An 18,566-nucleotide genomic window follows, 5' to 3' on the forward strand; every position below is an offset into this window, starting at 1 on the left:
CTTGCGCCCAATGATTCCAGGTAGGTTCTGGACCCACCGCGACCCTGAACTGGATAAGGGTTACAGATAATGGATGGATGGATGTTATCGTAAGATATACTGTGATCATAAATCTTGTAATTCTGAGAATTCTGAGAATCTCATAGTAATCTCTTTATCCGCCATCTTTCTGTCAAAGCGACCCACAGCCCAAGCGCCGGCACCCCGAAAATGACTCGCTCCAACAGCATCCCTACCCATGAGACTGGCTTTGAACTTCTCCAGGCCTCACCACTGGGCAGCACCCTCTCACTGGCGGAAAGGCCCAAGAGCATGATACGCTCTGGATCCTTCAGGGATCGGGATCATAGTGACGATGGTGAGAGGGATGGCAGTCACTACAGAACTGAACAGCTTTGCTTCATTTTTACATGAGAATGGCTCACCTTGATGTTGCTCTCTCTCTCTCTCTCTCTCTCTCTCTCCACATTGTTCCACCAAACCCTCAACCCCCAAATCCCTCTACACAGTTCACGGCTCGGTGCTTTCACTGGCATCCAGTGCTTCTTCCACCTACTCCTCAGTGAGTACTTTCCTGAGCTCTGTTTCTATGTACACATTTGCTCACGTGACGTGATATAACTGTAAATGCAGTTATAACAGAGCATGGCCTGGGTGGGTAATCATGCATTATGTCTGCTATAACTCTATATGACCGTAGATTTATGGAAGGAAGTTTTTTTACAGGTTTCTGAATGAATAATGAGAAAACTAATCTCTGTTTTATCAAAGTATGAAGAGGTTGCAGAAAAGTAATGAACCGATACTCGTCATCAGGCCTGGGTTAATGTAACAGGTGTTTTAGTCAGACGTGCTGAAGTGATTAGATACATATTTATTATATCTCCTTTCTAAACGTTTGTAGGAATATAGCCTTGTGATGTTATTGATAACTGAGTCAAAGATAAGACCCTCGTTAAGCAGTGTATTGTCTTGTCTTTTCTTTCTTGCTGGAAAAGGCTGAAGAGAGGATTCAAGGAGAGGTGAGTCTTTCATCTCTCTTCACTTCTGCGTTGTTGCCTGATCAATAAAATACTTGTGACTTTGATTTACCGTCCTGGATCGGATGTTTTGGAGGCTAGAATAGGTACAAAGTTTGAGTGTCTGATTGCTCTGAGACTTGAGTCTTATGGGTGAGAACCTTTAACGGTGTCCGGGCCGGTGACAACACGTTGTCTCTTAGACTTCAGAACTCTTTCATGTCTGAAATGCAGCTGACGTCCGCTCAGACTCTTAATTTTATAAAATTATGCTGTTCTCAATATTTTATTTATTTTTACATTCATGAGGGACGTGGGGTCTGCACCCAATAGAACTGCGATGTGTGATGAGGCAGGCTCTGTATTGGTTTAAACCACTACAACTGAGCTGCGTTTGGGATCTAACATTTCAGATTTGTTTTCATTTACAGCAAATTCGTAAACTGAGAAGAGAGCTGGAGTCCTCCCAGGAGAAGGTGGCTAACCTGACATCTCAGCTGTCTGCCAATGTAAGTGTCTCTGCCAAGGGTTCTACTGATCTGCCCAATATATATATATCCTTAATAATATTCATCCTTTCACTGCTTCTCTCTCTTTCCCTCTTTAGTTCTCTGTAGTACGCCTTACCGATCAGTACTTATCTTAGATAAGGAGAGTGAGCCTGAGCTCTGTACTGGGCTTCAGCCGTGGAGAAATTAACATTTTCATTTTTTAAAGCTCATCGGAGCCTTGGGATTCATTGCCTTTGCTTTAAAGCTGTTCTCAGACTTTCTGTAATGCATCAGGAGACATGTGAATTACTCCCAATGACTGCATTGTGTTTATCATTTAAAGGCTAACCTGGTGGCGGCTTTTGAACAGAGTCTGGCCCTAATGACCACACGCCTCCAGAGCCTCTCAGCCAGTGCTGAACAGAAGGTAAACACCCCTAGAAAACATGAGCCAACCATCTGCAATGTCGAACATCTTGTTTGTTGTTTTGAAATTTGATTCAAACATGTCGTTATTGGAAATCTAACTTTAGAAAAAAAACAAAGAGATAGTTTCATGAAATAAAGGTTTTTCTCAAGTGAGTTTAAGTGACTAACTGTATCTAACTTGACTATTTTTCCCTGCAGGACTCTGAGCTAGTGGAACTAAGGGAGACTATAGAAGATTTAAAAACCAAGAACATAGAAGCACAGGCTGTTATTCATGGAGCCCTCAATAACCCCGACATTACTCCTAAAGGTGAGAAAATACACCTTTTCACCGTTCAGCAGCTAGTGTCGCAGCTGGAGGTTGTGGGTTCGATTCCTGTTCCGGGTGACTGTCTGTGAGGAGTGTGGTGTGTTCTCCCTGTGTCTGCATGGGTTTCCTCCGGGTGACTGTCTGTGAGGAGTGTGGTGTGTTCTCCCTGTGTCTGCATGGGTTTCCTCCGGGTGACTGTCTGTGAGGAGTGTGGTGTGTTCTCCCTGTGTCTGCGTGGGTTTCCTCCGGGTGAATGTCTGTGGGGAGTGTGGTGTGTTCTCCCTGTGTCTGCGTGGGTTTCCTCCGGGTGACTGTCTGTGGGGAGTGTGGTGTGTTCTCCCTGTGTCTGTGTGGGTTTCCTCCGGGTGACTGTCTGTGAGGAGTGTGGTGTGTTCTCCCTGTGTCTGCGTGGGTTTTCTCCGGGTGACTGTCTGTGAGGAGTGTGGTGTGTTCTCCCTGTGTCTGCTTGGGTTTCCTCTGGGTGACTGTCTGTGAGGAGTGTGGTGTGTTCTCCCTGTGTCTGCGTGGGTTTTCTCCGGGTGACTGTCTGTGAGGAGTGTGGTGTGTTCTCCCTGTGTCTGCTTGGGTTTCCTCCGGGTGACTGTCTGTGAGGAGTGTGGTGTGTTCTCCCTGTGTCTGCGTGGGTTTTCTCTGGGTGACTGTCTGTGAGGAGTGTGGTGTGTTCTCCCTGTGTCTGCTTGGGTTTTCTCCGGGTGACTGTTTGTGAGGAGTGTGGTGTGTTCTCCCTGTGTCTGCGTGGGTTTCCTCCGGGTGACTGTCTGTGAGGAGTGTGGTGTGTTCTCCCTGTGTCTGCGTGGGTTTCCTCCGGGTGACTGTCTGTGAGGAGTGTGGTGTGTTCTCCCTGTGTCTGCGTGGGTTTCCTCCGGGTGACTGTCTGTGAGGAGTGTGAATCCTACCTATATCCCATATCCCACCTAACATCACCCAATAAGACGAACCTAAAGGTGCTTTATAAATGTCATTAAAGTCCCTGCAGCTGCTGATGGAGGGCGGTAAGCGCTCAGCTTCGTTCAGAGAGAAATCGTTTGATAATTTAATAATGAGAACAGGAATAATGATTGTATGCCTTTAAGGTTGTGTTGACCCCTTAATGATGTGATATGGGTGTGATTTCTACGCAATGTCTTTCTCTTAGAGCTGAGGATTAAGAGGCAGAATTCATCAGAAAGCATCACCAGTCTGAACAGTATCACCAGCTACTCGAGTGTGGGCAGCCTCAAAGAAGACGCCAAGAAGAAGAAGAAAAAGAACTGGGTGAGAGTTAAAAATAAAGCTCTGACAACCACTCTATTCCTGTTTAATACTAAAATAATGATTCATTTTATGAAATTCTGAAAAATATATATTTAGTTCCCTTTCTCACAGCACAGATTTTCACAAGACCTTGCAGAATACATCGCACTGTTTAAACCTCACTAATTGTAGTTAAATCATATTTTATTCGCTAAAACTAAATAAGAATAATACTACTTTTTTAAATGTCTTTTTTGTGATGTTATTTGGCACAGAATCCCCAACTGCTCCCCAGACGCCGTGGCTAGGGGCTGCCCACCGCTCTGGGGACTCCTCACTGCCCCCTAGTGTTCACTAGTGTGTGTAATTGTGTGTTTCACTGCACATATTGGATTAAATTGGGAAAATAATTCCTCTGTGTGCAGCACAGTGACCAATAAAGTGATTCTAATTCTAATCTTAAAAGGATAAACATGTGTTAATTTTCCTTCCCTAAACCTGTCAGTGAAACCAAATGAACTCGAATGAACAGAAATCGAACACTGAAGAGCGGATCTAATCCCAGATGAGGCCTTACTTGTCACACACTAATAATATTCAGTTTTCCATCTCATAGTTATTCATTTTCTCTAACATTGAAGCAGCACTATTTACAAACTGCTCACTTTAAAGCACCCGTTCTCTCTGATTTCTCTCTGATTTTAGTTACGGAGCTCTTTTGGCAAAGCTTTCAACATTAAGAAGGGCACGAAGTCAGGTTCTCTGTACTCTGACATCGAGGAAATCACCACTCCTGACTCCTCTGCCCCCAACTCTCCCAAACTGGCTCATGAAGGAGACGTTAGTGAGCCCATGTCCTGTCAGTCCACGCAAGCCGACAATTCCTCTGTGTGAGTGACTCTTTACCGTCTTTACCCTCACGGCTGTTCATGCTGCAAGTATTAAAATATGGTGTTGTTCTTATGGGGAAGTGTAACTGTGTGTACACAAATAAAATATTTAACAGAAACAAAGGAACTAAAACTGCAGAAGAAAGTGAAAACCACTGAATTAATTAAGTACACTTTTTAGTGCATTGTTAGATTTACTTTGTTTGTTCTGTAGGATTTTCGAAGGGAATGAGGAGCAGGAAAGTGAGGAAAAAGTGGTGTGCGAGCTTCGTTCTGAGCTCTGGGAAAAAGAAATGAAGCTGACGGATATACGTTTGGAGGCGCTGAATTCAGCCCATCAGCTGGAACAGTTAAGAGAGGCCATGAACAGCATGCAGGTTTGTCACAACACAAGCCCATATTATAGCACATAACACATAGAAATGGTTATGAAATGGTTGGCGTTTAAAGAAAAAGAAGAAGACAACAGACGAGTGCTGCTGGATTTAACTCCGTGACTCGTTCTCCCTTTAGCTAACAGTGGAGAACCTGAAGGCAGAGAATGACCAGCTAAAAACTGGAACCGTTCCTCCTTCGCTCCCTCGTGTCTCTCCTACTTCCTCCACCTCTCAGCCGTCAGGACTGTGTTCTGTTCTGGGATCTGCTCATCTCACACCTGCCAAAAACCTCTCCAAGTCTTCCAGTTTTTGTCTTAATGAGTGTTCTGAGCCGAGTAAGTTCAAACCCTCCCGCTGCTTGTAGATGTTGCTAATAACTAGACTGGTATTTGTCTATTCTCATTGGAAAGGTGAGGTTAAATAAGACTTTTTTTCTCCCTCCTTTTCTCTAGGCATTACACCTACGGAGTTATTTAGTTTATGTTCTCCAGTGGGTGAGGGTCGACTGCGTGTGGTGGTCCTCTTGTCTGATCAATCTAGAGAGGTATATCTATTTAAATATACACTACAGTACAGTTCACACACACACACGGATACTTTTTGAGTAGTTAGTCCACCTACAAAGTTTAGTTTTTGGACTGTGGGTGTAAACCAGAAATCTAGTACAAGTGGATCAGACAAAGCAGTGCAGCTCGAGTTTTTTTTAACACAATGTCCACCATATTTATTTATTTATTTATTTATTAAGTATGTGTTGGATTGCTAACGTGTTTCTTTTGCTTTAGCAGGTGAAGAAAGATTTCTATATTGGTTCAGTAAGGATCGACTCAAAAACTGACTGGACTACAGTAGACACAGTGATTACCAGAACATTCCAGGTGTGTTATGAAATCAATTTAACACAGCATCAAATCAGAATAATAATAATAATAATAATAATAATAAAGACTTATTTTATAACCATTAGTTTGTAGTGTTTACAGATTGGTTTTACATTGATTTGAAATAAGCATGGGCATCCCCCTGAAATGTCACCCTACGTTATTGTGTGTGTATTTTAGCGTTAATGGGTATATCATACAAACCTACATTATCTTTGACCAATGCCATGACGTCACAGTCCGGGGCTTTTGAATTAGTTGCTGGTAACAGTCTGGAAAGTCCCCTTTTTCTTTGATCAAAGGCACAGTGTCGGTTTCTTCTAAAATAAGACTGATCTGAGCACATTGTTTTCATTGTGTGATATCAATCCCAAATGCCTCAAATTCCAAAAAGTCCATGGTGCTTATGTAAACATGTTAATATAAAGCTTCCTTTTTGGCTCAGTAATGGTTTAACTGGTGTTTGTGGGTGTATCTGGGGGTGTAACTGCATCGTAGATGGTGAAATATCCAAATCTTTTTTTGCCTTTGAGAAAAATGATTAAATATTTCTAATATTTTATGAATGTATTTATTGGCCAAGTGTCAATTTTAGCTCCAGAAAATTAGGAATTTCCTGGGTGCTTCTTTCAAACCAACATTATTTAAATACATTATTTCAGTACTTTCCCTAAATTCACCCCATCCCAACTTTTTGAAAAGTGTTGCTAATGACATGAATCAATGTACCTTTACAAATGTAATACATTTTCAAATTGCTGTTGATAAATCTGAGTATGTGTAGTCTGTCATTGGTAATTTGCTTTTTTACCTTTAGGACTACATTTCCCAAGTGGATCCCAGTACTAGCATGGGTCTGTCTGTAGACTCCATACATAGCTACACTATAAACCAACACAGACGGGTGCCGGGAGCTGAGAATCCAGAGAGTACACCATCACAGTGTTTGAGCAAAGGGCCTGGACTCATCACTGTGACCCTCAAAGGTGCACATCCTTTTGTTCTCACATTTGTCATAAGTTCTTATCAAAGCCTCACAGAAACAAGCTGAGTTCAGGGTGATTATATCCATACACACTGCTCAGACTTTTGGTGAAATGTTTTTGTGAGACAAACTTCTGGGAATCTCTGTAGCTAATCAAACATAAAACACAATATTTTTGGCAAATCCTTTTGTAGAATTGCCCTGTCATTGATAAAAGCTTTAAAGCACTGTAACAAGCGTTGACAATTTTGTAGGACAGGTGTATTATATATTTTTATAGCTTTGAAAGTTGTGCTTGAATAATTACCAGGCTATGGTTTTGACTGAGGGAAGGCATTAATAATGCATTTTCCCACTGTATAGATCTTTTAAAGTTAATGTGAGGAATAGATATGGTGGTGTTATATAAGACTGACACTGAAAAGAGGAAGGCTTCAGCAAGATAATGATCCAAAGCATTCCTCAAAATCCAGTATTAATTACCTGAAGAAACATAAACATAAGGGCCATTACGTGGATAGACTTTATGCTGTGTGTTAACCAGAGTGTGACAGAATTCTATGAAAGACATTTAGTTTGCTACAAAAATGGCTTTTAGCTGTGACTGCTGCCAGATGGGAGATGATAAGTACTGAAATTGTAATGTGTCCAAACTAATAGGACAAATTTGTTGGTATAAAACATTTTTGTAATCAGTGACAAAGTAATTTTGCATAAAAACTGGCTAAAAATATTATTGTTGATTAGCTTCACTGTGTATATTTACTACTTTAACATTATATATTAAATGTATGTGTATATAAATGTTAATAAAATGGAAAGTCATTTTTAATACTGCACAATGGTTACATTTAAAATGGCAATAGTGGGAGAATGTTTGAATTATTATTTACAGTTTTACTGTCCTCAAAAACAATTTAAAACATGTATTTGTACGTCTAGTAAAAACAACAAAATTTATAATTTGATTAAAACTTCCAAAAACATCCGTATTGTTTGCAAATGAGATCCAGTTTGGCCTAAAATACAAAATAAAATAAAATAAAAATACACAAAACTTAAAAGTAAATAAAAGAAAAGCCTGGTTGGTAGCTTTGTTTAAAACGCTTATTTTAATGCCTTTTGTGTGCAGTAGCTGAGGTTGAGCTTTCTTCTGCTATGAATTGGAATCACGAGACCAAGAAATGCTCTGGGGTTTACCTGGAGGTGCTGTAAACACCCGCAGCATTTGTCTCAGACATTACACAGACTTTATCCAGCTAAGTCTCTGGGTAAAGTCAGTGTATGTGTGAAAAGAGCCTCTAATGTTCAGGAGTATTCCTGCACACTCTGCACAAGTGCTGGCCCATGCCTAAAGTTTGCGGTACAATTCACACATCTCATTTCTTGAGATCTTGTCAGTGTCATATATAAGATCAGACTGTTGATTCCAAAGGAAATTGTGGTTTCAATGAAAGGGAATGGAGTAGTAGAACAGTCAGTAAATTGTTACAAAGTGTCGCAGTGATCACAGAATGTAGTGTAGGGTGTAGAAAATGAAAGTGTTATGAAAGTACAGTATTTTATTTTCTACTCACTTTGTTATTCAGATACTTCTGTCTACTTCTGTAAGGATCTCTGGGTCTTTGAAAAGCAATATACAAATGTATAATAATAATAATAATAATAGTAATAATAATAGTATTAATAGCGTCCTAACTTACCTTACCTCTTATTTTGGTCTACTCCATTGTTTGCAATAATGAAATTTAAACTCGCCCTGTGTCCCCCTCCACCTCTTCATTTCTTTTCCACCCTCTCTTAGGTTTGAGGGACAAATGTGTGGACAGTCTTGTGTTTGAGACCCTCATTCCCAAACCAATGATGCAGCACTACATCAGTCTGCTGCTGAAGCACAGGCGACTCATTCTGACAGGTCCCAGTGGCACAGGGAAAACTTACCTCGCTTCTCGTTTGGCTGACTACCTGCTGGAAAGGAGTGGTCACGAGACAGGCTCAGGCCACATGGTTACCTTCAACATGCACCAGCAGACCTGCAAGGTGAGCTTCCACCTGGTCATCAGCTAACTACAGGGAGGCTAACATGCTAATGTCATTAATATTGAAGGAAGGAATTTGGTTATATTGTTATTTTAAATCATAATTCTACATGTACGGCGTGAGGCGGGACTCTGTTACTGAACTGCACCATTCTAGAAATATATACTGCACATAAATATTCTGCTGGAACCATACACTGAGATGAACCAATAGTAGACACAAAGATACCAAGGTATGAGTCTAAATTTGTTCAAATATGATGAGGTTGTATAATACATGGAGATTATAGCCACCACAGCGAAGGAATTAAGGTTGTTACGTTCCTTTACAATGCAACATTTCACACAAGAACAGTCTGAATGACTGAAGTGAAGAACCAATCAAGTCTCGGGGAACGTTTCATTATCAGCATCACGACTTCACTGAAAATATTTCGCATTAGTAAGGCGTCTTATGACATTGAAAAACCTCCTTGGTGTAATGTTTCAGCAAGGCGTCATCATTAAGAAACTAATACACATCTATCTACACGTTTTTGTTTATTTTTTTGTTGCTGAAATGCTCTTGTTGTTTTCTGTTTATTGTGTGAGGTGCAGAGTATTTTTATATAAATCTACTCCTCCATTTTGTTTCTGTTCAGGAACTCCAGCTGTACTTGTCGAATATAGCTAATCAGATAGACCATGACTGCAATGCAGACGACATCCCCGTGGTGGTTATTTTAGATGATGTCAGTGATGCAGTCTCTATTAGTGAACTGGTCAACAGTGCTTTGACCTGCAAATATCATAAATGGTGAGAAATGTTTGAGTTATATTTGTTTTTGAGTTACTACAGAATAAAATGTGTCTCAGTGTGGATTCACTGGAAAATAATGAGTAATTATTTGTGTTTGGTGACTCACAACAGCCCTTACATTGTTGGGACAACCAATCAGCCTGTGAAGATGTCATCCAATCATGGCCTGCACCTCAGCTTCAGGTATTAACCTGTTATTATTAACCTTTATAATAGCTCCTGCAATCATGTATGTCACCTGTCCACACAGTATGGCCACTGTAGTCATTCTCTTGTATCTTTAACCAGGATGATCATCTTCTCCAACAACGTGGAGCCCGCCAATGGCTTCCTGATGCGGTACTTGCACAGGAAGCTGATTGAGGCGGAGGATGAGAGCACAGTGCGTGATGCAGAGCTGATGAAGGTGCTGGACTGGGTCTCAAAACTGTGGTACCACCTGCACACGTTTTTGGAGAAACACAGCACCTCTGACTTCCTTATTGGTACCTCATGTCTTTTCTTGTTTGTCATTGAATTGCGTTTCTGCTGAAATGTTATTTCCTCTAACAGATCCACTACACGAGTCATTCTTGTGTTTGCAGGTCCATGTTTTTTTCTGTCATGTCCGGTAACAATAGCAGATTTTCGTTCCTGGTTCATTGATCTATGGAACCAGTCAATTATTCCGTACCTGCAGGAGGGAGCCAAAGATGGGATGAAGGTAAGGGACAACCTGACTATGGCCTTTATCACATTGATATAAATGATCAGCTATATTTATGTGCAGCCCTGTTTATCATTTACACACACACACACACACACACACACACACACACACTGTACACACACTATACACTAACACACACACACACACACACACACTATACACTAACACACATAAACACTGTACACACACTGTACACTGACACACACACTGTAAACACACTACACACACTATATACTAACACACAAACCCACTGTATACACACTATACACCAACACACACACACACACTGTACCCTAACACATTGTACACTAACACACTATACACTAACACAAACACATACTGTACACTAACACACACACACTATATACTAACACAAACACACACTGTACACTAACACACACAATACACTAACACACACACACACACACACACTATACACTAACACACACACACACACACACACTACACACACTATATACTAACACACAAACACACTGTATACACACTAGACACCAACACACACACACAAACACTGTACACTAACACATTGTACACTAACACACTATACACTAACACTAACACACACACTATACACTAAGACACACACACTATACACTGTACACTGGGTGTGTGTGTGTGTTAAAGGTCTCTCTAAGGTGTCACTAATTGTTGCAGGTCCGTGGTCAGAAGGCAGTATGGGAGGACCCAGTGGAGTGGGTACGGGACACTCTGCCTTGGCCCTTGGCCCAGCAAGACCAAGCTAAACTCTTCCACCTCCCTCCCCCCGCCACTTGCCCCAATACTGCCCCACCCCAACCTAGTAATGACCGGACTGAGAAGGACGCACAACTACTGGTCATGGAGTCAGATCCACTGGTGAGTATCCACCGCAGGCTTTTATAATCAGTCATTCACAGAACAGCTTACAGTTCATTAACTATGTGTGCTTCTTTTATACCTGTGTCATTTTACATAACAATCCTGCCTCAAATGGCATTTAAAAACAGAATTGTGTACTGAGAATTTGGTTAAAATAAAAGCTGAATAAATTAGAACACAAGCCAACAGTATTTCATAGGGGTTGCCTTAACAGTGGTAGTGTGAAATGTTGAGATCATCCACAGCTTGATAAGGTTTAACGCTGCCCCTTGAGTGCTGCCATATGTTTAAGAAATAATTAATTTAAATAAAAATTCAATTGTTTATGCTGTTGTCGTGTGGTATCTGCCTCTTATTCAGATGGCTATGCTGCTGAAACTGCAGGAATCCGCCAACTATATTGAGTCCCCAGAAAGGGACTTTGCAGGGGACACCAGTTTCCAAGCAACACTTTGAACTCCAAAAGGATCCTGACTCAAGCACTCAGAAATGGCTGTTAAAAAAAAAACAAAAACCTTCTTTCACGGTTTGTAAAGACTCTTCCCCTGCAATGGTATAGGAATGATTAAATGTAGGAATTATCTTTTGCATCTGACAAGTGTATTCCCAATGGAAAAAAAGGAAAATCAAGCGTACCGAGGAAAAAAAGTAATATATTTGCACAATTGTCTGATTCCTTCCTTTGCTTATCTAATCTGCAAGTGCATGGCAATCACCGCATTAGAAGCTTATAGAGATCATCAAAAAGACTCACAAAAGATGATGCGACTCTGAGGGCATATATTGTTCCACATCTGCTCCAGAAACTGAAAAAATGACTGCAGGCAAGTTTCTGAATCTCATGATTTTGTAATAATACGTGTTTGGACCATTGAGTATTTATTTGGTGGTACAATTACTGCAGTGGTTGACTTTTCCTTATAAATATGCATAATTACATGTCATGGCTGTCTGTGTTTAATACAGTATGAAGGTGCAACTCCAGAACTGCAGTTTACATGTATGCAAAATGAAACTTAATAGAATGGTGCTTAGGGGACAGCCTTAACTGGTAAACTATCCATGATTCAGTATGCCATATGTCAACTTTCAGTAAGATACAAATCTTTTACCTCACAGTTTGTAGAATAATCTGCAGTACACCGATCTTCCCTCACATTATGACCACCTCCTTGTTTCTGCACTCATTGTCTATTCTCTCATCTCCACTGTCCATAGAGGAGCACTTTGAAGATTAAAAGTTACAGACAGTACACTGTCAGTGTCAATGCAGCACTCAAATCGTACCTGCACTGTGGTAAGATCAGGGTGAATGGGGCAAAACAATTTATGCAGATTAATATGCAGAGTACTTTGTAGAATTGGTGGAGCTAAGAGAATGGTGAATGAGTTTAGAAACAAGGTGGTCATAGTATTATGGCTGATGTGTGTGTGGTGTGCGTTTTCAAAGGTTTGTAGACCTGCATTTCTTCTAAAATCATCTGTGGTTTACAGCAGAATGTAGGCTTTACCTTAGATTTAAGAAAACACTCAGTTGATTGCCTTATAACTTAATATAATGATAAAATACCCATTGTGGAGGAGCTTTATACACATTATCTGACACCTGGGCATCTAGGGTATTAGGCTTAGTAACCTTGGATTATGTATGCACAGTTGAACATAAATATGGGCTGAAATCACTAATTCATTTACAACGCGGAAGCACGTGTTCAAACCTTTATACACATACTGTACAATATAAAGGTGTAGTGCACTCCCTTAAATTGTTTTCTTAGAAAAATACAAACAGTTGCTGCATCAGTGTGATCTCAAGTGAGAAAATGCATTTTGTGTAGGTATGAACCGAGTGCACTGCCTTCGTTGGTGATTGTATTTTAAGAATTGAAATTAAGGAGAGATGACAAAGGTGATCTAAATGGCATTAGGAACTATTTTGCCTTCAGTGATTAATAATTGCACCTGTTTTCTTTCACAAGCAAAGGTGTTTTGTTAAAATGGCAGAAATGGAAAGCCTTACATAGCCCCTTTCACATTTGAACTCCAGAGATACTCTAGTGAGATTTTCTGTGTCAGATGAGTTCTCAATGTGTGAATTGTACCGCAAACATTAGGCATGGGCCAGCACTTGTGCAGTGTGCACACATACACTGACTTTACCCAGAGACTTTATTTGGGGGGCTTGGCTGGATAAAGTCTGTGTAATGTCCGAGACAAGTGTTACGAGTGTTTACAGCACCTCCAGATAAACCCCAAAGCATTTCTTGGTTACTGTGCATGTGTGAAAGGGGCTCTTTAAGGTCTCTGCCTATGGACTTTATAAAATGTTTACAGCAGACTCCACCACTCACATTGAAAAGTTTAGAATCACTGTTTCAGTATTAGAAATTATGATTAAAACATCTGTGTAAATATTAATTGAAATTGCATTACTAGAAGTATTAAATCCACTTTTTACACTATTTTATAAAATTGTATATAGTTAAAATTTTAATATTGCAGATGATTCCAAACCTTTGAGTGTTGGTGTATGTACGGGGGGTGATGTTATAAATTAGACACAGAGAAAGAAAACACAAACCCCATTTCTAAAAAAACGTTTTGGCATTTTCTGAAAATGTAATAAAACAAATTTGTTAAATTGCTTGGCCTTTTTTAAAACTGAAATACAAAGAAAAGAATTCCAGTGTTTTCTCTGACAGATTATGCTGTGTAAATATTAACAAATTTTAACATTTGATGCCTGAAACATTTTGGAAAAATTTGGAACGAGCAAAATAAGCGTGAAAAAAAAATTATAGAAAATTCACATCAAACTCTTTTGAAGCATTACACTTAGCACGTGAATATAACAGGTATAAAATGAGCATTCATCATCAAAATGGCCTTTGTAAGCAAAGATGGATAGTGATTCACCATTTAATGCCAAATTTCATGAGAATTCTTAGTCAGAATTTAAGTCTCTCTCCACATTCAGTTCCTAATAAAATGAAAAGATTCATGGAGTTTTGGGAAGACTCCATGCATCAAGACCAAGAGTGGAAATCCCTGCTGAATGTGTGTAAACATTGAGCTCTCGGGTAGTATTTTTGGAGAAACTATCATGATGGCCATGGCCTCATGGATTCACCAGGAATTGGAAAAATCTTTGTCACTTAACAGTCTGCAGCTGCATCAAGAAATGCAACTTGAAAGTGTGTTATGCAGCGAGAAAAGCATATATGTATTTTGTGCAAAAACAAAGAAACTGTAAAAGTGATGATATGGACTGAAAGACAGTAGAATCATATTCTCAAGTCCATGTTTCAGCTTGTTTTGGAGAAAAATCAAGATTCTACAATCAAGATTTTCAACTGCATACAGTACTGTGCAAAAGTTTTAGGCACATGCAAAAAAGGTTGGAAAGTAAATACGACTTAAAAAATAATGGAATTAAAAGAAAGTGAGTATTATATGTGATGAAAATTTGCTTTTTTTCCCTTAAATATTAGTCCTAGGTACAGTTTATACAGTTTAAAAAGAAATTAGATGGTAGTTTTGCTGAGTGTCTTGGAGAATCTGCCACAGTTCTATTAAGAAGATTGTCACTTTTTTCAGGCAAAAACTCAGGAGCCTTCATTATGTTTTTTTTAACATAACTTTCTTTACAGACATAAATTTTTTTGTAACATTTTTTGCAGGCATCACTTTCTAAATTTGTTCATACATAACTAATAGAATTAAGTTTGTCATTGAAAACACTGAAATGTTTTTAAAAGGTTCAAGAGTTTTCACTGCTTATTTTTTGTTCCCCAATTTTCAGGAAATGGGGATTGTGAGACGTGTTAAAATGTCAGTCCTCCAGTATATATTTGTGAATATCTCATAAAGTCCATAAGTATGAACCTTGTGATTTTTTTTTTTTCTCAAATGTTCTTATTAGATTTGCTTGTGTTCTAAAACTTTTTCTAACCTGGGTAACATGAAATACCATATCCAGTGCATATGATTCAGTGAGGTAAATTCTGAAGTTGTGGGAAAGTAAATTAATGTGCTTTGCTAGTTGAATGATTTTAAGTGCCCTAGAACTGTACTTTTTTTGCATGAAAGCTTTAATATGATGGAGAAAATGTGACATGCCCAACTGTGTGTTGGCAACGAATGCAGAAAGAAATCAAAGAAAAGTATTAGTATGTAATTGTTAGATTGTGGAGTAACACAGCTTTATGAACCACATGGTTACTAATTCCTGCAGTTTGACAATGCAAATAACATCAGGCACTACGGTTATCAGCGGTGATGTATTCAAGGAGCTGACCAACAATTGTAAAATTAAAAACCAATTAAGGAATTAAAACTTAAGCTACCATTTTGTAAACACATGATCATAGCATAAAATAACGAGTTTGCTGGAACATCCAGAAATCTTTGATGATACTTGTGTAATGTAAGTGTTGTTACTCTGATTTGTAACCCTCTAATAATGTTACGTTTTTACAAGTAATTTTATAATATTTTTTACTAAAGCATCCTCACTGGCCATTTGTAAATAAAATTTTCATAAATAATCAAAAAAAAAAAAAAAAAAAGATGATTTGCAGGTTCACCCATAAATACTCAAAGTAATATTTTTCATCCAGTGAATGTGTAGTTAGCAGATATTCATGAGGTACTCTGGCAGCCATAGTTGTGAAATCTTTCTCTTAATTGTCTGAGATACATGGGAGCCAGTAAACTGCCATAAACTCGTATGTGCTACATATTGTGCTTCATAAGTCTGACGTGACATAAAAAGATGTCTTCTTTCAGAAAGAAGCAATGATAGCAGTGCCTCTCTTCGCGTAAATACCTCAAATTTCTTTAAAGACTTGCTCAATGTCTCCATCTTTTGTAAACTGTGTGAAGTAGGACTTGTTTATTGTTTAAGATCATGGAATGTGCCTAAGAAACCTGTTGGATATTGTATACCTAAACAAACGGTTAGAGCATTACAGATTTAGGAATGGAAATTACATCTGGCTAATGGTATCTGGCAGGTAAAATTTATGAGGCCTGCGGCAAATAGAATGAAGAAATCTTCCTCTCTTCATGTCCATATTCATGTGAAAACAATGCTGTTTCCATGTATGTTAATCTGGTGAAAAAGTGGATAGCAGTTATTAGCCACCTGCTAAGCTACCCTGAATCCCTCAAGTTTTAGTGTGTCACAATATTAATAGCAATTATCATGCTTTGTCAGATATGGCAAAGGTACAGTTTAACATCCTTAAGTCTGAACGTAAATAAGACATCAGTAGTGAAGATCATAAGGTGTTCATGCTAATGTCTGGCCAGCTAGCACGGAACGTTCCCACAAATTTAGCTAATGTTACCCAGAAGCTTTAATAAAGTTTTAGAGAAAACATTTTAATCCAATATTCAAAGAATATTTTATTCAAAATAACAAAGATCATTAAAATATTTGATGAATTTTAAACTAAAATGATTTCTTGAAACTTTATTAGAAGTTTTGTGTAACATTAGCCAAAGTTGTGGGAATGTTCCCTGCTAGCTGGAAGCTTCGGAGGAAATGGCAGATTAAAATCAGCATAATTGAAAGTAATGAAATCTGACAAGATCTAAGGTTGTTTATAGAAAATAGCTAAATGTTAATTCTATCCAGAATGAATGGAGGGAGACATTTTAAAGCTTTTCTCAGTCCTTATGTAAACATTTAAAATGTAAGCACAATCATGTCTTAAATTATTTAAAAAATCTATTAAGTAGTCAGATTTGATGTCATTACAGAAGACTATACATATGATGTCATAGAGTTATAAATTCAGTGTTTCAATACCAGGTTCAAACATTAAAATATTCAATAAATAGAATATTTAACAAGGTTAGCTGATATGAAAATCTGATGGTGTTTTACTGTTGTTGATGTTACATTCATGTGTTTGCAAAAAATATTTTCTATTTCATGTCATTGGGATTGCAAAAACTTTTTATTTAAGGAATAAGTATTTCTTTTTGAAAAGCTTTGCTTTTTGTACAGAACATGGCAATTGTAAACAATGTAAATAGTGATTAGTGAATGTCTGTGACAGCAATCACATAAGAAGTATTTATAATTAAATATATAAGCCTAGGTTTCGATATATTGCTCATTTTTTAGGTTTAATTATTCTTATTATACCCTGGTGAAGGGTATAATAATGTGTCTAATTTGACTGAATTTCATCATGTTCCCGGCATTTTTAAATAAACTTACGTTATTTCACGTTCAAGTTGTGTTTTTTTTTGTCAGATGCACAACATGTCAGGACATTGTTTATTAAAATACTGGTGAAGTTGGTGAGGATGTGAGTAGACAGACCAAACTTCTTGAACCTTTGCCGGAAGCAGAGATGCTGATGGGCAGATCTTACAGCGAGGTGAACCCGGAGGAACTTGATACTGATTACTATCTCCAGTTTGCCTCCATTGTTGCATAAGAGAGAAGAACCACCACTCTGCATCTCCTTTGTTTGCCTGATGTTGAGACAGATTGCTCTAATGGCACAACTCTGACTGAGCACTGTCTTTATCTCTGTGGGCTGTCTCTGCTCCATTTGTGATGAGGCCTAGGACGGTGATGTCATCAGCAAATTTGAAGATATTAAATATGCGTTCTGCCACACACTCATGTTAACAGGGAGTACAACAGCGGGCTGAGTACACGTCCCTGAGGAACCCCTCGGTTCAGTCAATGTAGAAGAGAGGCCGTTACCTGCTTTCATCCCATGGGGTTTGCTCAGACCATATCCAGTTGCAGAGATGAGTTCAGACCCAAGTCTGTAAGCTTAAGGGTGAGTTTGGAGTGGATGACTGTGTTGAATGCTGATCTATGATCCATGAAAAGCTCTTGTCACATGAGTGTTCTTTATCCGGGTGTACGAGGAGAGTGTGTATTGTCAGTGCAATGACATCGTCTGTCACATCACATCAACTAGAAAGAAGATTTTATAAAACACTTAAATATAAAGTAGACACCCACCACAGGCTGAATTTTTGTCAAGTACAGATGAAGCAAAAGGTTAAAAATGTGGATAAAATTAAAGCTGCATCAGTGAGCAAGCTGGCAGTATGATGTTCTAGAGAATGTTCTCCAGACTACTGACACTACTTTCATATACTGACACTACTTTCATAGACTACAGACACTACTTTTATAGACTACAGACACTACTTTTATAGACTACAGACACTACTTTTATAGACTACTGACACCACTTTCATAGACTACTGACACCACTTTCATAGACTACTGACACTATCATATACTGAAACTACTTTCATAGACTACAGACACTAGTTTCATAGAGTACTGACACTACTTTCATAGACTACTGACACTATCATATACTGAAACTACTTTCATAGACTACTGACACTACTTTCATAGACTACTGACACTACAGACTACTTTCATAGACTACAGACACTAGTTTCATAGAGTACTGACACTACTTTCATAGACTACTGACACTATCATATACTGAAA

The 18,566-nt window shown here is 38.7% G+C and overlaps 1 protein-coding gene across 3 annotated transcripts in view; it reads left to right on the forward strand.

The window, feature by feature from the left end:
• nav1a (neuron navigator 1a) overlaps positions 1–17,270 on the forward strand; it is a 65,377-nt gene extending 48,107 nt beyond the window's left edge. For 2 of the 3 annotated variants that reach the window (XM_066670365.1, XM_066670367.1), the window contains 20 exons: positions 179–358; positions 510–562; positions 999–1,022; positions 1,451–1,528; positions 1,854–1,937; positions 2,138–2,249; positions 3,406–3,524; positions 4,209–4,393; positions 4,608–4,770; positions 4,907–5,105; positions 5,223–5,314; positions 5,556–5,648; positions 6,469–6,637; positions 8,441–8,676; positions 9,317–9,471; positions 9,586–9,657; positions 9,763–9,959; positions 10,059–10,177; positions 10,859–11,059; positions 11,423–17,270. In XM_066670365.1, coding sequence (XP_066526462.1) covers positions 179–358; positions 510–562; positions 999–1,022; positions 1,451–1,528; positions 1,854–1,937; positions 2,138–2,249; positions 3,406–3,524; positions 4,209–4,393; positions 4,608–4,770; positions 4,907–5,105; positions 5,223–5,314; positions 5,556–5,648; positions 6,469–6,637; positions 8,441–8,676; positions 9,317–9,471; positions 9,586–9,657; positions 9,763–9,959; positions 10,059–10,177; positions 10,859–11,059; positions 11,423–11,518 — 2,627 coding nt within the window. In that variant the 3' untranslated portion in view covers positions 11,519–17,270. The remainder of the gene's footprint in view (positions 1–178; positions 359–509; positions 563–998; positions 1,023–1,450; positions 1,529–1,853; positions 1,938–2,137; positions 2,250–3,405; positions 3,525–4,208; positions 4,394–4,607; positions 4,771–4,906; positions 5,106–5,222; positions 5,315–5,555; positions 5,649–6,468; positions 6,638–8,440; positions 8,677–9,316; positions 9,472–9,585; positions 9,658–9,762; positions 9,960–10,058; positions 10,178–10,858; positions 11,060–11,422) is intronic. The other variant, XM_066670366.1, reaches the window with a different exon arrangement.
• Positions 17,271–18,566: the final 1,296 nt, after the last annotated feature.

Source organism: Hoplias malabaricus, chromosome 5 (genome assembly GCF_029633855.1).
Source record: "Hoplias malabaricus isolate fHopMal1 chromosome 5, fHopMal1.hap1, whole genome shotgun sequence".
Lineage (NCBI taxonomy): Eukaryota > Metazoa > Chordata > Actinopteri > Characiformes > Erythrinidae > Hoplias > Hoplias malabaricus.